This window comes from Monodelphis domestica, chromosome 3 (genome assembly GCF_027887165.1).
Source record: "Monodelphis domestica isolate mMonDom1 chromosome 3, mMonDom1.pri, whole genome shotgun sequence".
NCBI classification, from domain to species: Eukaryota; Metazoa; Chordata; class Mammalia; order Didelphimorphia; family Didelphidae; genus Monodelphis; species Monodelphis domestica.
Window position 1 is genome coordinate 421,500,485 of NC_077229.1, and position 15,121 is coordinate 421,515,605.

Consider the following 15,121-nt stretch of genomic DNA (forward strand, 5'->3'; position numbering starts at 1 on the left):
TTAGATTCAGCCTCTTGTTCTGGCTTGTCAAGATCTCTTTTGAATCCTGACCCAGTATGACAGTACTTTTGAGTGTGTGTCCTTTGCATAGTTAATAAGCTTGGCAATCATGATTTCTTCCAAGTCCATTAATAATAATAAAAAAAAAGTTAAGTAGCACAGGACCAGCAACAATTCCCCCAGGGCAATCCTCTGGAGACTTCCTTCCAAAATGATATTAAACCTTTTGTGACAACTCTGAGTTTGGTCAGTTGACCAATTCTGAAAGTCATTTAATTGTATATAGTCTCTTTTCCTCAAGACTTATGAGAGATATTTTGTAAAATAATTTTGCTAAAATGCTTTAGGTTAACTCCATCTCTAGCATTTCTTTGATCCACCAGTTTAATAACTAGAGAGGAGAAATCTCTTATTTCCAAAGGTAGCCCATTACAAATTTAATAGTTCTAATTGTTAGGAAGTTTTCCTTCATGTCAAGCCTTTTTGCCATTTCTGTCTATACCTCACATTTCTTCCATCTGGAATAAAAACATTCTTTGCCTGTCAGAAAAAGAAATATGGTTAATTTGGTATGTCTCATTCTTACTGAAGCCTTAAAAGCTCTTGGAATTATTGCTTCCTTTTTTAGAGGAAATATCTTTTTAATGTAATCTATTCTAGAATCTTGCCATCTGGGCAGCTAGATGGAACAATGGAGAGTGGGCCTGAAGTCAAGAAGGCCTGAGATCAAATGGGGCCTCAGAAATTTATTGATTCTGTGACCCTGGGCAAGTCATTTAACCCCTATTTGCCTCAGTTTCCTTATCTATAAAATGATCTGAAGAAGGAAATTGCAAATCACTCCAGTATCTTTGCCAATAAAATACCAAAAAGGCATCACAAAGAGGTGGACACAGCCAAAACCAACCAAACAACAAGAATCTTACCAGAAATATTCTCTTCCTTTATTTTGTAAATTAGGAAAATATTTTATACTCTCCATTCTTTTAGGATTTCTCACATTCTTTCAGGGATCACAGACAGTACTATAGCAATCACATCTGCTAGTTTTTCAGTAGCCAAAGATATAATTCAGAACATGAGGTCGAAATTGAAAAAGACACCAAAAGAGGAGAGAATGCAAATTTTGAATAATCATTTTAAGAAAGAAAAAGATCTCTGAGGTGAATAGAAAACACAGACTAAAATTTTTATGCGGAGTTTGTCTATCTGTTTAATACATAGGTTTAATTCATTCCATCTCCAGAGATAAGTTAGAGAAATTTTCTGTTTCTCCAACACAAAGCTTGGTACTTTTTCCAACCTTGTGTTTTTAGAAGGACTGTCACATTTATTTTAAGGAGAGTTCTGCAATTTCCCAGAGTTGGAAGGGTCTCAGAGGTCTATTCCAAGCCTCTTCCCTTCTCAAAAAAGGAAAGAATTCTCTGTTATACCAGACAAATAATCATTCTGCCTCTGCTTGAAGAGTTTTTAAATTAAAATTTTATTTTATTCTGCATTTAACAAATACTAATTGGAATGGATATTTGTCTACATGGAGTAGAACAGAAAAGAAGATTAGTATACAAAATTACAAGTCCCTTTTATGTGTACCTTGTTTTTGGGGGTATAGTGGTTGGGAATAGGAATCTAGGTGGCATAGTAGATAGAATGCTGGACCTGAAGTCAGAAGAACCTGTGTTCAAATTTGACCTCAGATACTTATTAGCTGTATGAACCTAGGCAAGTCACTTTACTTTTTTCCTCAACTATAAAATGAGAATAATATCACCTACTTCACAGAGTTATTGTGAGGCTACAGTGAGTTATATTTTTGTAAAGATATTGCAAACCCTAAAGCACTATTATTATTATTATTATTATTATTTTCTTTTAACATAATATAAGATCAATTTGTAGTTTTCAAAACTGGCCCATTTGCCTAGCCTTTCTTTTGTTCTTATCTTTACATTTTTAGAAAAGCTCTTCAGTGACTCTTTTTCTTTTTATTCCTACTATACAGATAGTATACTTACACTTCCTTACACTTCCACTATCATCTCCATTGAGAAAAAGAAAACCAAAACTCTTTTAACAAATATGTGTGGTCAAATTCCCACATTGTTATGTGTCCAAAAATTTCTGTCTCATACTGCATCTCTAGACTATTACCTCTCTGTCAAGAGGTGGGTCCTAGTTGAAGATCTTCAATGAAAAGATGAAACCTGATACCAAAAGAGGCAGCCCATTGCACTTTTGAGTAACTCTTAATTGTTCAAACTGAGGAACGTTTTTCCTTCCATCCAGCCTTAAATTCTCCACTTCCACTTTAGTTCTTACTGAGAATAGGCAGAACAAATCTAATCCCTCTTCCACCTTGGTAACCCTTCAGTTGTCTCAGTATAGCTCTCATTCCCCCCATCTTTAGTCTTATTTGTTCTCTGCTAAGCATCCCCTATCCCTTCTGTACCCTAGTCTCACATGATAGAGACTCCAGTATGTTCTCTATCCTGCCTATCCCCCTTAGACTTCTCTAGAGGTAAAATTCTTAAAATTTAACATTCAGATTTAAGCAGATGAAGCCAAGGCAATATGCTTTTCTTAATAAATCCTAAAATTTCATTAGCTATTGAGGCTGCCTTAACACCCTGATGACCTCAATTGGGCTCACAGGACACTAAAACTCCAAGATCTTCAGATGAATTTCTATCTAGGCACCCCTCCTCTGAATTTCAGCAGTTTGGGGGCTGACTTCAAATAATTTCTATATTTCTTATGGGGGGAAAAGCACTTTAGGGTTTCTTTGTATCATCCAGTGGTATAGTTGGGGTCTCTGTTGAACTCCTAGGTTTTAATTGGCTGGTTGCCAATTATATGTAAAATTACTTTCAAGCTGTCTGATCAGAAGCACTATTCTTACTACGACTACTAACTCACACATCTATGGTGTGTTAAAATTTACAAAGCACTCTTCTCATAGCAACCTTTTCCCTCATTTTACAGATAAGGAAACCGAGACCCAGCAATGTTTAGTGATCTGTCTAGGTCATACTGCTAGTTTCAGAGATGGGGTTTGAATCCAAGTCTCCTAATTCTATTTTAACATGTTCTTCTAAAATAAAATAAATCAACATATCTAAAACTGAACTCATAATCTTTTCCCTCAAACTTTCCCTTCATCTTAACTTTTTATTCCTGTTGAGGGAACCACTATCCTCCAAGTCCCTAAGACCTAGATATCATTCTTGACTTCTCATTCTTTCTCAGCCCCTGAATCCAATCTACCGGTAAGTCATGTCATATCTGCCTTTGAAATATATATGCCTCTTTGTCTCCTCTGACATGCTACCACCCTACAGCTCTTGGGCCCCAATGCCCAGACGATTATTGCAATAGCCTTCTCTGGCTGGTCTTCCTGCTGCACATCTTTTCCCACTCCAATCTAGTCTCCATTGATTTGTGAAACTGACCATGTCAAACTTCTGTTTAATACACTTCAGTGGTTCCCTATTGCCTCCAGGCTCTTTTATAAAATTCTCTATTTGGTTTTCTTTTAAACCCTTACCTTCCATCTTAGAAACAATAATGTCTATTGGTTCCAACAGCAGAAAAGCATTAAGGGCTAGGCAATGGGGGGTTAATCCCAGGGTCCCACAGCAAGGAAGTGTCTGAAGTCCAATTTGAATCTGGGACCTCCTGTCTCTTTATCTGCTGGGTTACTCTGACCAAATCTTATTTGCATCAGGCAACTCCCAAACGACTATATAGGCATCTTCAGTGGAAAGTTTCCACACTGGGACTTCTCTACAATAATAAAATCAGGGCTGAAGCCATGTGATTTTTCATTCCTTGAATACATATTGCTTGGAGGTGGCTCATTAATGAGGCAAGGGCAAGAAACCTGGAATTAAATATTTGCTAGGAATAAGACACAGAAAGTCAAATTGTTTTTCTTGGAAAAACATCTAGTGAAGAAGGGTTTCCAGTTTTAATATTCAAATGAAGACACAGAAGCAGAACATAACCTTATGGATATGAAGAATCTGAATATTAGAAGTAGACAGGGATAGACTGGACTAGGCACATTGTAATGTGACTTTGAACCCTTTCTATCCCCCTCACAGTGGCCAGTGGACTGCAATGACCAATTGGATGGCAGTTGTTCTTCCTCTCAAGGGAGAGGCCCCTCTCAGCAGGTAAGGGGAAATCTCTTTTGCTTGAACCACCAGCATCTGTTCCATGTCTGGTTTCTGCAAGCTCCTGAGATGACCAACTGCTTAGGTTGGTTCCTTTGGGGAACATCTTACCAGGCCAGCAAAACCTTCATTGACCACCCCTAAACCTTTCCTTCTTAGGACTCACAGAACAGGAACTAGAAAGGGTCTTTGAACTCATTTTACAAATGAGGCAGCTGAAACTCTAAAAGGATAGGTGACTTGCCCATTTCACAGAGCTTGTTTGCAGAATGGGCAGCATTTTGTGACTTCTTCAGTCAGTACTGTTGACCATTTCATTTACTTATCACTTACCATTCATCATCTTATACTGTTAAGCTTTTTAAGTGACTTTGTAGAAGCATTCAGCATTGAGGAGTGGCTTGAACTAAATGACTTCAAAGTCCCAGATCAGACTGGCTCCAAATATATGATTATATCTTCCTTGAAGTCAGACATACATTCTATGTCATACAGACATTGAGGCAGTTGGGTTGCATGATAGTTAGACCATTAGATCAAGAATCAGGAAGTCCTGGACTCAAATGCAGTCTCAGACACTAGCTGTGTATTACTGGATAAGTCACTCAATCTATGTTCCTCAATTTCCTCATCTGCAAAATGGGGATAAAAGTAATACCACCTACCTCTCATGGTTATGAGGATGAATGAGAGCACTTTGCAAACCTTAAAGTACTATATAAATGTTAGTTATAATTATTATTACTACTAGTTATTATATTTAATACCCTTCTTCTTTTCCCTGTGCTTAGCATAATAGCATAATGCTGGGTACATCAGAGGTTCTTAATATGCAGTTGATAGTTGATAAATGGACTGTCAGTTTATATATATATATATATATATATATACATATACATATATATATATATATATATTCTGTATATGTATCTATAATTCCTGGATTTGTCTTGGCAAGTAGATTCCCAAGTATTTTATATTGTTTAAGAGTATTATTTAAAAGGAATTTTTAAGTCTTGCTGCTGGACTTTGTAATATATAGAAATGCTAATGATTATTTGTGGATTTATTTAGATTCTTGCAACTTTATTAAAGTTAATTATTTTGACTAGTTTTTTTAGTTGATTCTCTAGGATTCTCTAAGTATGCCATTATAACATCCATAAAGAGTGATATTTTAGTTTCTTCATTGCCTACTTTAATTCCTTCAATTTCTTTTTCTTTATTGCTAAAGCTAGCATTTCTAACACAATATTAAATAATAGTAGTGATAATGGGCATCCTTGCTTGACCCTGTCTTATTGGGAAGGCTTCTAACTTATCTTCATTGCAGATGATACTTGTTGAAGGTTTGATTAGATACCACTTATCATTTTAAGGAATGACCCATTTATTTCTATGCTTTCAAAGTGCTTTTAATAGGAATGGGCATTGTATTTTGTCGCTTTTTTCTGCATCTATTGAGAAAATCATGTGATTTCTGTTAGTTTGATTATTGATATGGTGAATTATGCTGGTAGTTTTCCTAGTATTAAACCAGCCCTGCATTCCTGGCGTAAATCCCACCTGGTTACAGTGAATGATCCTTGTGATATATCTCTGTAGTCTCCTTGTGTTTATCTTATTTAAAATTTTTGCATCTATTAACAAAATTGGCCAATAATTTTATTTATCAGTTTTTGTTCTTCCTGGCTTAAGTAACAGCACCATAGTCATTTCATAAAAAGAATTTGGTAGGATTCCTTCTCTGCTTATTTTCCCAAATAGTTTATGTAGTATTGGAGTTCATTGTTCTTTAAATTTTGATAGAATTCACTTGTGAATCCATCTGGTCCTGTGGATTTTTTTCTTAGGGAGTCCCTTGATTGCTTGTTCAATTCCTTTTTCTGATTATGGGATTGTTTAGGGATTCTATTTCCTCTTTTAATAATCTGGGTAATTTGCATTTTTGTAAATATTCATCCATTTCACTTACATTATTAGATTTATTGGCATCTAATTGGGAAAAATAGCTCATAATGATTGCTTTAATGTCCTCTTCATTTGGTGGTGAGTTCACTCTTTTCATTTTTGATACTGATTATTTTATTTTCTTCTTTGCTTTTTTTTATCAAATTAACCAACACTGTATTTTATTTGGTTTTTTCCTTAATAAAACCAACTCCTAGTCTTATTTATTAGTTCAATGATTCCCTTACTTTCAATTTTATTAATTTCTCCTTTGACCAAGTTAGTATTTAAATAAGGATTTTTAATTTGCCCTTTTTCTAGTTTTTTTTTAGTTTCATGCCCAATTCATTGCATTTTCTCAATTTTATTTGTGTAAGCATTTAGAGATATAAAAATTTCCCTAAGTACTGCTTTGGCTGTATCCCATAAATTTTGATATGTTGTCTTCTCATTGTCATTCTTATTAATAAAATTATCGATTGTTTTTATAATTTGTTCTTTGACCCACTGTTTTTTAGCATTAGATTATTTAATCTCCAATTAATTTTTATTTATCTTTCCATGGAGCTTTATTGATTATCATTTTTATTGTGTTGTGATCTGAAAATGAAGCACTTAATATTTCTGCTTTTCTGCATTCAGATGTGAAGTTTTTATGCCATAATACCTGGTCAGGTTTTTTTGTAGGAGCCATGTCCTACTAAAAAAAGAGGTATATTTCATTTTATTGCCATTCAGTTCTCTCCAGAGATCTTTTAGTTCTGACTTTTCTAATTTTTCATTCACTTCCTTTACTTCTTTCTTGTTTATGTTTTTGGTTTGATTTATCTAGATCTGAAAGGAGGAGGTTGAGGCCCCCACTAGCAGAGTTTTACTATCTATTTCTTCCTAAAATTCATTTAATTTATTCTTTAAAAATTTAGAGGCTATACCATTTGGTGCCCCAGAAGTTCTCTTCCTACCTTACAAGTTGTTCTCTTCATGAAAGTTGCTTTACTCTGTGTCCTTGTTGGTTCTTTCCCTCCTGTTTTCACTTTGTGGCATTATTTTAAGATTGGTTAGAGAGGAATCTCATGGTGGTTTTGAACCACCATTTATGCATATATTCATATATATGCACAAATATGTATTGTACATATACTTATGGTTTGTATATTTATGTTTCATAGCTCTTTTCTAAAAGGTGCAGGTTAGGTCACTTAGAGCTAGAATTTGAACTCAGATCTGATTTCAGATATGATGTCTCTTCCCATTTCAATATATTCTCCTGCCCCCTTACCTTCACCCTGAACCATATCTACCAGAACACTGAGTCAGAAGAGAGAACTGTAAGTTCTGATTGCCATCTTACTTGAGGTCTCCCTCAAGTTCCAAAGGCCAATGATTATGGATTGCAGGCCAGGAACAAACCTTTTTTCATGTGTCAAAGGAGTTGGGTGGGAACAGGAATCAGGTTTGAGTGGTGGGAGTTCAAGAATTACTGGGAAAGAATTTGTAGCTATTTTGAAATAGAAGGGTTATAGGATAGAATTACCGCATAAAAAGAAATTAGTAGGAAAGGCTATGTAGGATTCCCTCTTTGGCACATGAAAATTATTACTTGCTACATTGACTTGGCCTTGAGGCTTAGAGTGAGAAAGTGATAGGAATCCTCAAGGAGCAGTTCTATCTGCCTCCCTCTAGGAAACTGCTGATTCACTAGAACCTTAAGATTTCCGAGGCATTGTGTATGCAGTGTTTAAAAAGGAGGAGAAAAAAAAGCACAATCAGATTTAAAGGCGTGATTACAAGAAAATCAGAAACTTGTGAAGAAACATAGCGAATGGCGAATGAACACATTTCACAGAGATGGAATAAGACTTTAGTCCCTAACACATTTTAAAATAGTAACAGTTGCTTATAGTAACCCATTTGCAATGAATATTACTTTAAATCCAGCTCCTCAACACAGGGCATGCTCTTTCTTTTTGTGACTAATAATTTCAGGACTTCTGAGTATTGGTGGGTGCTTGGCACCTATTTCTTTTAAAGCACAGGGAAAAAGAGCAACTAAGTGGCTCAGTGGATTGAGAACCAAGCTTACAGATGAGAGGTCCTGGGTACAAATTTGTTTTCAGACTAGGTGTGTGACCCTGGGCAAGTCACTTAACTCCCTTTGCCTGTACCTTACTGCATTTTTGCTTTGGAACCATTACACAATATTGATTCTTTGATGGAAGGTAAGGGTTTAAAATAAAAAAGGAAAGAAAGTATAGGGTGAGCCAAAGTTTCACAGAGGGGGTTCTTTAATCAAAGGGCTGGCTAGAATCTAAATAATAAATGAAAACTTCAGATGAAATGGAAAAAGAAATTAGAATCGCCTTAGAATTTCCTCTGGTTGAAGCTGGAGATTGATTATTGGATATACCTTCTATCATGAAGAAAGTTTTCTAATTCTATCTCCTGACTGTAGGTATTTTCTCTGGCTTGCTTCCTGCGTGGAACTCTCACTCTCCATGTTTTCCTTTCCCTGATTCCCTGGCTTCCTTCAAGGCTCAGCTAAAGTCCTATCTTCTGCAAGAAACTTTTCCCGATTCTCCTTAATATTAGAGCCTTATCTCTGAGATTACCTCCACTTTATCCTTTATCTCTCTCTCTCTCTCTCTCTCTCTCTCTCTCTCTCTATATATATATATATATATATATATATATATATATATATATATATATATCTTATTTATATATAGTTGTATGTTGTTTCTTCCATTAAACTGTGAGTTTTCTTGAAATCAGAGCTGTTGCCTTGTTTTTAAATCCCAGGAAGGCAGCTGGATTGCTCAGTGGATAGAGAGCCAGGCCCAGAGATGGGAGGTCCTAGGTTCAAATCTGGCCTCAGACACTTTCCAGCTGTGTGACCCTGGGCAAGTCACTTGACCCCCATTGCCTAGCCCTTACCACTCTTCTGCCTTGGAATCAATAAACAGTATTGATTCTAAGTTGGAAGGTAAGAGTTTCTTAAAAAATAAAAACAAAATAAAAAGCAGTTGAAGATGCAAAATTGGAGGTCAGCAGAGAAGGGCTGATTGATTGTATCTGAGATGCATCTGAATAGAGAGAGATGGAAGCTGATGAGATCACCAAGTGAAATGGTATAGAAGAAAGCCCAGGAGAGAGCCTTGGGAGACACCCTTCAATAGACATATGTATGCCTCTTCAGTTGGCCCTCTACATCAACCACTTCCCATAAATTCTTATCTTTCTTCCACCTCAAACCACCACAGAGATGGCTACATCTTAGAGCTCTTCCTCACCTAAGTGTTCTACTACCACAATCCTGGCTCACATATTCCTCTTCCTGATCAGACCTCCAGTCTCCCCATTTCCAACCTGACTCTTCCCTCCTAAATCCATTTTTCGTTCTCACCATAATCTCTAATTCCTTCATATCCTCTCTGCTTTCCCAGCATGTCATTCCTGCTGTAACCTCACTTTCTTGCCTTCAAAGGCTTGATCTTTTAGTTGACCAGTTCTGCTATACTCTGTCCTCTACCCCTTAACCCTTTGCCCTCATGAAAAAAATCACACAATCCAGCTAAAGCATTTATGTTGTGCAATTTCAACTGGGCCCTGGTTATTGTGTAACTGTCCCCTTATTTTTCTCTAATTGGTTTAGTCACAATCCATACAGGGGCTGTTTCAAGCCTCTTTTCCACCCTTCTTTAGGATATCTATCCCATTTTCTATTCTTTGTGACAGTCTTGTTTTACTCCTTCCTTTCTGTTCTCCCCTTCTTGGTCTCCTCAGTTGGACAGTGTCTATCTCCCATCCATTGAGTTTACCTCCAAGGCTCTATCCCAGGCTCACAATTCTGCCTTTACTCTCTTAGGAACCTCCTCAATTCTGTTGGATTTATTTATCCTTTCCATGAAAGTAACTCACAGATCTATCTGTTTAGCTCTAATTGCTCCTGAACCCCATTCATGTATCACCAATTGCCTTTTGGCCATCTCTATGTTCTCTATGTGCTCCAGAGATATTTCACATTCATTACATCTAAAGAGAACTAATTATCTTCTTCCTTCAACCAACTCTTCCTTCTAAATTCCCTGTTTTGTTGCGGACAGTCTTCTACCAGCCATCCAGGTTTGCAATCTTGAACTCATCCATCTCTCTTTCAGTTCCTTCAGCTACCATAAACAATCAGTAGCCAGATATTTTCAGTTTTACTTCCACATAGGGTATTCCCTCCTCTCTACTCAAGAGACTCCTTTCCAAGTTTAGGGTCTCATCCCCTGGACTATTGTAATAGATTCCTAACTGATTTATCTCTCTTCTGCTATCTTTCCTCTACACAGATGTCAAATTAATATTATTTAAATACAGAATTGTGTTTTAGATTGATTGGAAGTGTTGCTTGATTGCACAAAAATCATCAGTGCTTACTTATTACCCCTTGCCATATACAGACACATATATGTGTATGTATACATAGATATATATAGACATAGACATAGATATAGATATAGATATAGATATAGATATAGATATATGGGCAACTAGATGGTGCAGTAGTCAGGAAGATTCATCTTCCTGAATACCAATCTGTTCTCAGATATTTACTTTCTGTGTGACCCTGAGCAAGCCACTTAACCCTGTTGGCCTTAATTTCCTCATCTGTAAAATCAATTGGAAAAGGAAATGACAAATATCTTTGCCAAGAAAATCTAAAATGGGGTCACAAAGAATCAGACACAAGTGAACAAGTACATATACATATGTATATACATATACTCCTCCATCTGGCATTTAAAGTCTGCCATAGTCTGGCTTCCATCCACCTTTCTAGGTTTATTTCATATCATTCCTCTTCATGAATTCTATATTCCACAAAACTGGCAAAAATAAATAGTAACTATATAGCCAACATTCATATAAACTATTTAAGGTGTTCAAAATACTACATATGTGCGTGTTTATATTATCTCATTTTATTCTCACATCAACCCTGTAAAGTAGATATTATCTCCATTTTACAAATGAAGAACTGGAAGCTGAGAGGTTCGTTTAAGTGCTTTCCCCAAGATCACACAGCTAGTAAATGTTTGAAGCAGATTTTGAACTCAAATCTTCCTGACTGCAAGTCTAGTAATCTTTCCACAAATCATCCAGCAGCCTGCCTATTAGCAGTTCCACAAACTCAACACACCTTCTCCCAGCTCTTTATCTTTGCATCATTTATCTTCCAGCACAGGAATATGTTCTCTCTTCCTCTCTATTTCATAGCATCTCTAGTTTCCTTTGGAATTCAGCTGCTACCTCTCATGGGAAGCATTTCCTAATTCTCTTCATCCACCCAGTTATTAGGGCCTATTTCTCTCCCTTCTCAAATGATCTCTGTATATATTGGATCATGTCTGTTGGTATCTAGGTAAATGCAAGCCTCTCAAGGTCAAGAATTGTTTCATTCTTGCCTTTTTAGCCCCAGTTCTCAGCACTGTGCCTCAAACATAGTAGGCACTTCATTTAATAGCTGTATGCTAAGTATTCTTTTGATGACGTTCTGGGTCCACCACTAGCCTCAGCCCCCGTGTAAATCACTATTCTCTAGTAAAATGAGGATGGTCAGCCCCCATAGCTGTTGTCATGGAGACCAGGGAGGACAGCCTCTGCAGGGCCTGGACAGCTGGACAAATTCAGAAATTTAAGGGAAGGCAAATTACATACAGTGGAGAATACAAACACCTTCAGAATGTCAAAGACAGAAAATTCACAGGGTTTTTTTCTGAGTGACCTCCCGTTGTCTCCCTTGGCATCGAACCCTTGCATCTTCCCTGCAGACTTTATTGATCCTGGTTTTGCTTCTACTTTCTCATTGACTGAAAGGTAAGTGGCCACAGTCATGAAAGCCCTGGGTTTAAATTCCCTCTCTGATACTTAACTAAGTGTATAACTTTGCAAAAGTCACTTAGCCTCTCCCAATCTGTTTCCTCGTCTGTAAAATGGGGATAATGATGTTAATCAATAAATATTTATTAAGTGAATACTATATGCCAGGCATTGGGCTAGGTACTAGGGATACAAGAAGAGGTAAAAGACAACCTTTGCCCCCAAGAAGTTTACAATCTAAAGAGAGAGACAAGACATAAACGGATATATACAAAGCCAGTTATACATAGGATAAATAGGAAATGATTAAAAGAATTCTGAGAGGTTGGGAAAGGCTTCTTGTAAAAGGTGGGATTTTTAGCTGGGACTTGGAAGAAGCCAGGGGGTCAGTAGACAAAACCACAGAGGGTGAGCATTCCACATATATGGGGACAACCAGAGAAAATGCCTAGAGCCCAAATATGGAACATTTTGTTGGAGCATCCAAGAGGTCAGTGTCACTGGTTCAAAGACCCAAGCTTCCTCATCTTTAAAGTGAGGATAATTAAACCTATAATGTCTACCTCACAGGGAGCTTTGGGGAGGCACAAATGAGATGCTATATATATATAAAATGTGTTCTGAATCTTAAATGCCCTATATAAATGACATCTAAAGAGCTACAGTACCAGCAGAGCCAGTCATGTACTAGCCCAGCCAGACATCAGAGCCTACCGTTCTAATCTGGCATTTTTTTTAAAAAGCCTTACCTTCCATCTTGGGATCAGTACTAAATATTGATTCCAAAGCAGAACAGTGGTAAGGGGTAGACAATTGAAGTAAGTGACTTGCCCAGGGTCACATAGCTAGGAAGTGTTTCAGACCAGATTTGAGCCCAAGACTTCTGGACTCTAAATACCTGGCTCTCTCTCCACTCAGCTACCTAGCTGCCTCCTGAGAAAAAAGCATTTATTAAGTGCCTACTATATGCTAAGTGCTGTCCTAAGCATTTTATAAATATCTCATTTGATTTTCCCAACCCTTTGAGGTAAGTATTATTATTATCCCTGTTTTACAGTTAAGGAAATTGAAGTAAGCAGATATTAAGCATCACACAACTAGTAAGGTTCTAAAGTGAGGTTTGAATTTAGAGTTTCCAGACTCCACACTGAGTGACTCCACTATACCACCTTCCTACCTAGTCTTTAAGGACCACAAGTGGTAGATTGAGCCATTAAAGCTACTCAGGGCTTAGATTTCATTTTTTAAAGGAGTTTTGCATCTGGACTAGACCCACTTTTATGTCCTTGTTTCTTCTCTGCAGTTTGTTTTATGCTTCTGTTAGATTATAGTATTTTGAGCTAGAAGTTTCCTTGAAGATCATCTAGTCCAACAACTTCATTTTGCAGAGGAGGAAACTAAGACCCAAAGAGGTAATATGACTTCCTCCAAGCAGTTTATATAACTTCTGTTTTTAAAAACCCTTACCTTCCATCATCTTAGAATCAGTACTGTGTATTGATTCCAAGGCAGAAGAGTATTAAAGGCTAGGCAATTGGGGTTAAGTGACTTTCTTAGGGTCACCCAGTTAGGAAGTATCTAAGACTAGATTTAAAACCAGGACCTCTAGTCTCCAGACTTGGCTCTCAATCTGCTGAGCCAATTAACTGCTCCCTCCCCTCTAGTATGTAACTTCTGACATGCTAACAACCTAGAATTTGATCTTTCAGCTTTGGCTTTTGGCTTTATTGGCTCAGATCCCTTCTCATTATTTGAACTCTGTTCCCAGAAAATTGGCTTTCAGCATCTGGTATTCACCCTCCCAAATAGATTGCTACTTGGCTCCCCAGATTTCAGCTATTAGCAAGACCAACTAATTTCTCCCATTTTCTGTGTCCTCATCCTCAGAGCCTGTGACCTTTCCTTGGTCAGCCTCACTGTCTGTTATCCCTTGCTTCCTGAGATTTCTTGGGATACAAGTTTCTAGGCAGTGTGCCACAGAGCAAGCACACTGAACTTGGTATCTGAAACCTGGTATCAGGTCCCACCTCTGACATTCTTTGGTGTAAACCTCAAATTTCCTTAGACTTATAAATGTTGGAAATTTCACAAATTTATAAGTCTATAATTTGAGGTTTACATTGGGTGACTCATAGGCTTAACTTCTTCAAGACTCTGTTTGCTTATCTGTAAAATGGGGCTAAAACATTATCTCATAGGGTTGTCATGAAGAACCCCAAATGAGATGAAACATTTAAAGCACCAACTCAGAGATTCTATTCTTGTTCAGCAGGTTATACAAAGACAGAGTATCTCCATTTTGCAGATGAGGAAACATTGCCCAAGACCATGAAATTCATCAGTAGCAGAGCTAGGATTCTAATCCAGATCTCCTGGCTCCAAGTTGGGTGTTGTCATTAATTAAAAGCCTTGGGACTTGGAATCAGTAAACTTAGGTTCAATTCCTGCCATAATGTTCTTCTGTACCCAAAAGAAGTCCCTTGTCTTAGTGCTCTCCAGGAATACTTAGATTTCTTGTTTCAGGGGTTTCATCTGTCTAATGATGGAGAGTCAGAGGTGCCTACCTCATTTACTTCATAAATTCATACACCCCAGAATTGCTACCAATTGATTTATTCTTCTGTACTCCTGATTCAAAGTAGGAGAATGGATCAAGTGATTTACAGATCCATGCTAGACCCTGGGAATGTCTATTTTTTTCTCTTGAGAAAGTGCCCTATTGTCAATCTCTGGTGAAGAATCTCTGAGCTTAGGCAGCATCTCTGCTCCAAGACTGAAATCTAGTGTTTGTCTCCTCCTGACAGCTGCTGCCGCTGTCCATTTCTCTTCCCAGCTCTCTTCTCCCTCCCTCTATTCGACAGGGGCCAGAGGGGGCTTAGGGTTTCAGGGAAGAACAAATTAGCTGCTTGTCAAGGTGGGTTCTCATCAAACAGGCTGTCCATTTGCTCAGTGCTTGCTGTAGTAATTGGATTTTGGCCCATCCCAGCTCCCTTCCGCCTGGCATAACAGATGCTCCTTGGGCTGAGAAGCTTCCAGCTTCTAATAGGGAAAGAATCCTAATACATTGTCTGCACAGTTCCCTGGACCATCCATCATTCTGCTTTCAGGCAGTTTCTGCTTACCTCCTCCCC

General features: G+C 37.5%; 1 protein-coding gene across 5 annotated transcripts in view; it reads left to right on the plus strand.

Moving 5' to 3' along the window:
- Positions 1 to 15,121, plus strand: part of CTIF (cap binding complex dependent translation initiation factor) — a 483,939-nt gene that overhangs the window by 125,674 nt on the left and 343,144 nt on the right. For 4 of the 5 annotated variants that reach the window (XR_008917834.1, XM_007486656.3, XM_007486658.3 and 1 more), the window contains exon 4: positions 4,104 to 4,175. The exons of the other annotated variant lie outside the window; for it this stretch is intronic. Coding sequence is in view for 3 of the 4 variants with exons in the window: in XM_007486656.3 (XP_007486718.1) it covers positions 4,104 to 4,175 (72 nt within the window). In the remaining variant the exon portion in view is untranslated. The remainder of the gene's footprint in view (positions 1 to 4,103; positions 4,176 to 15,121) is intronic. 5 annotated transcript variants of the gene reach the window in all.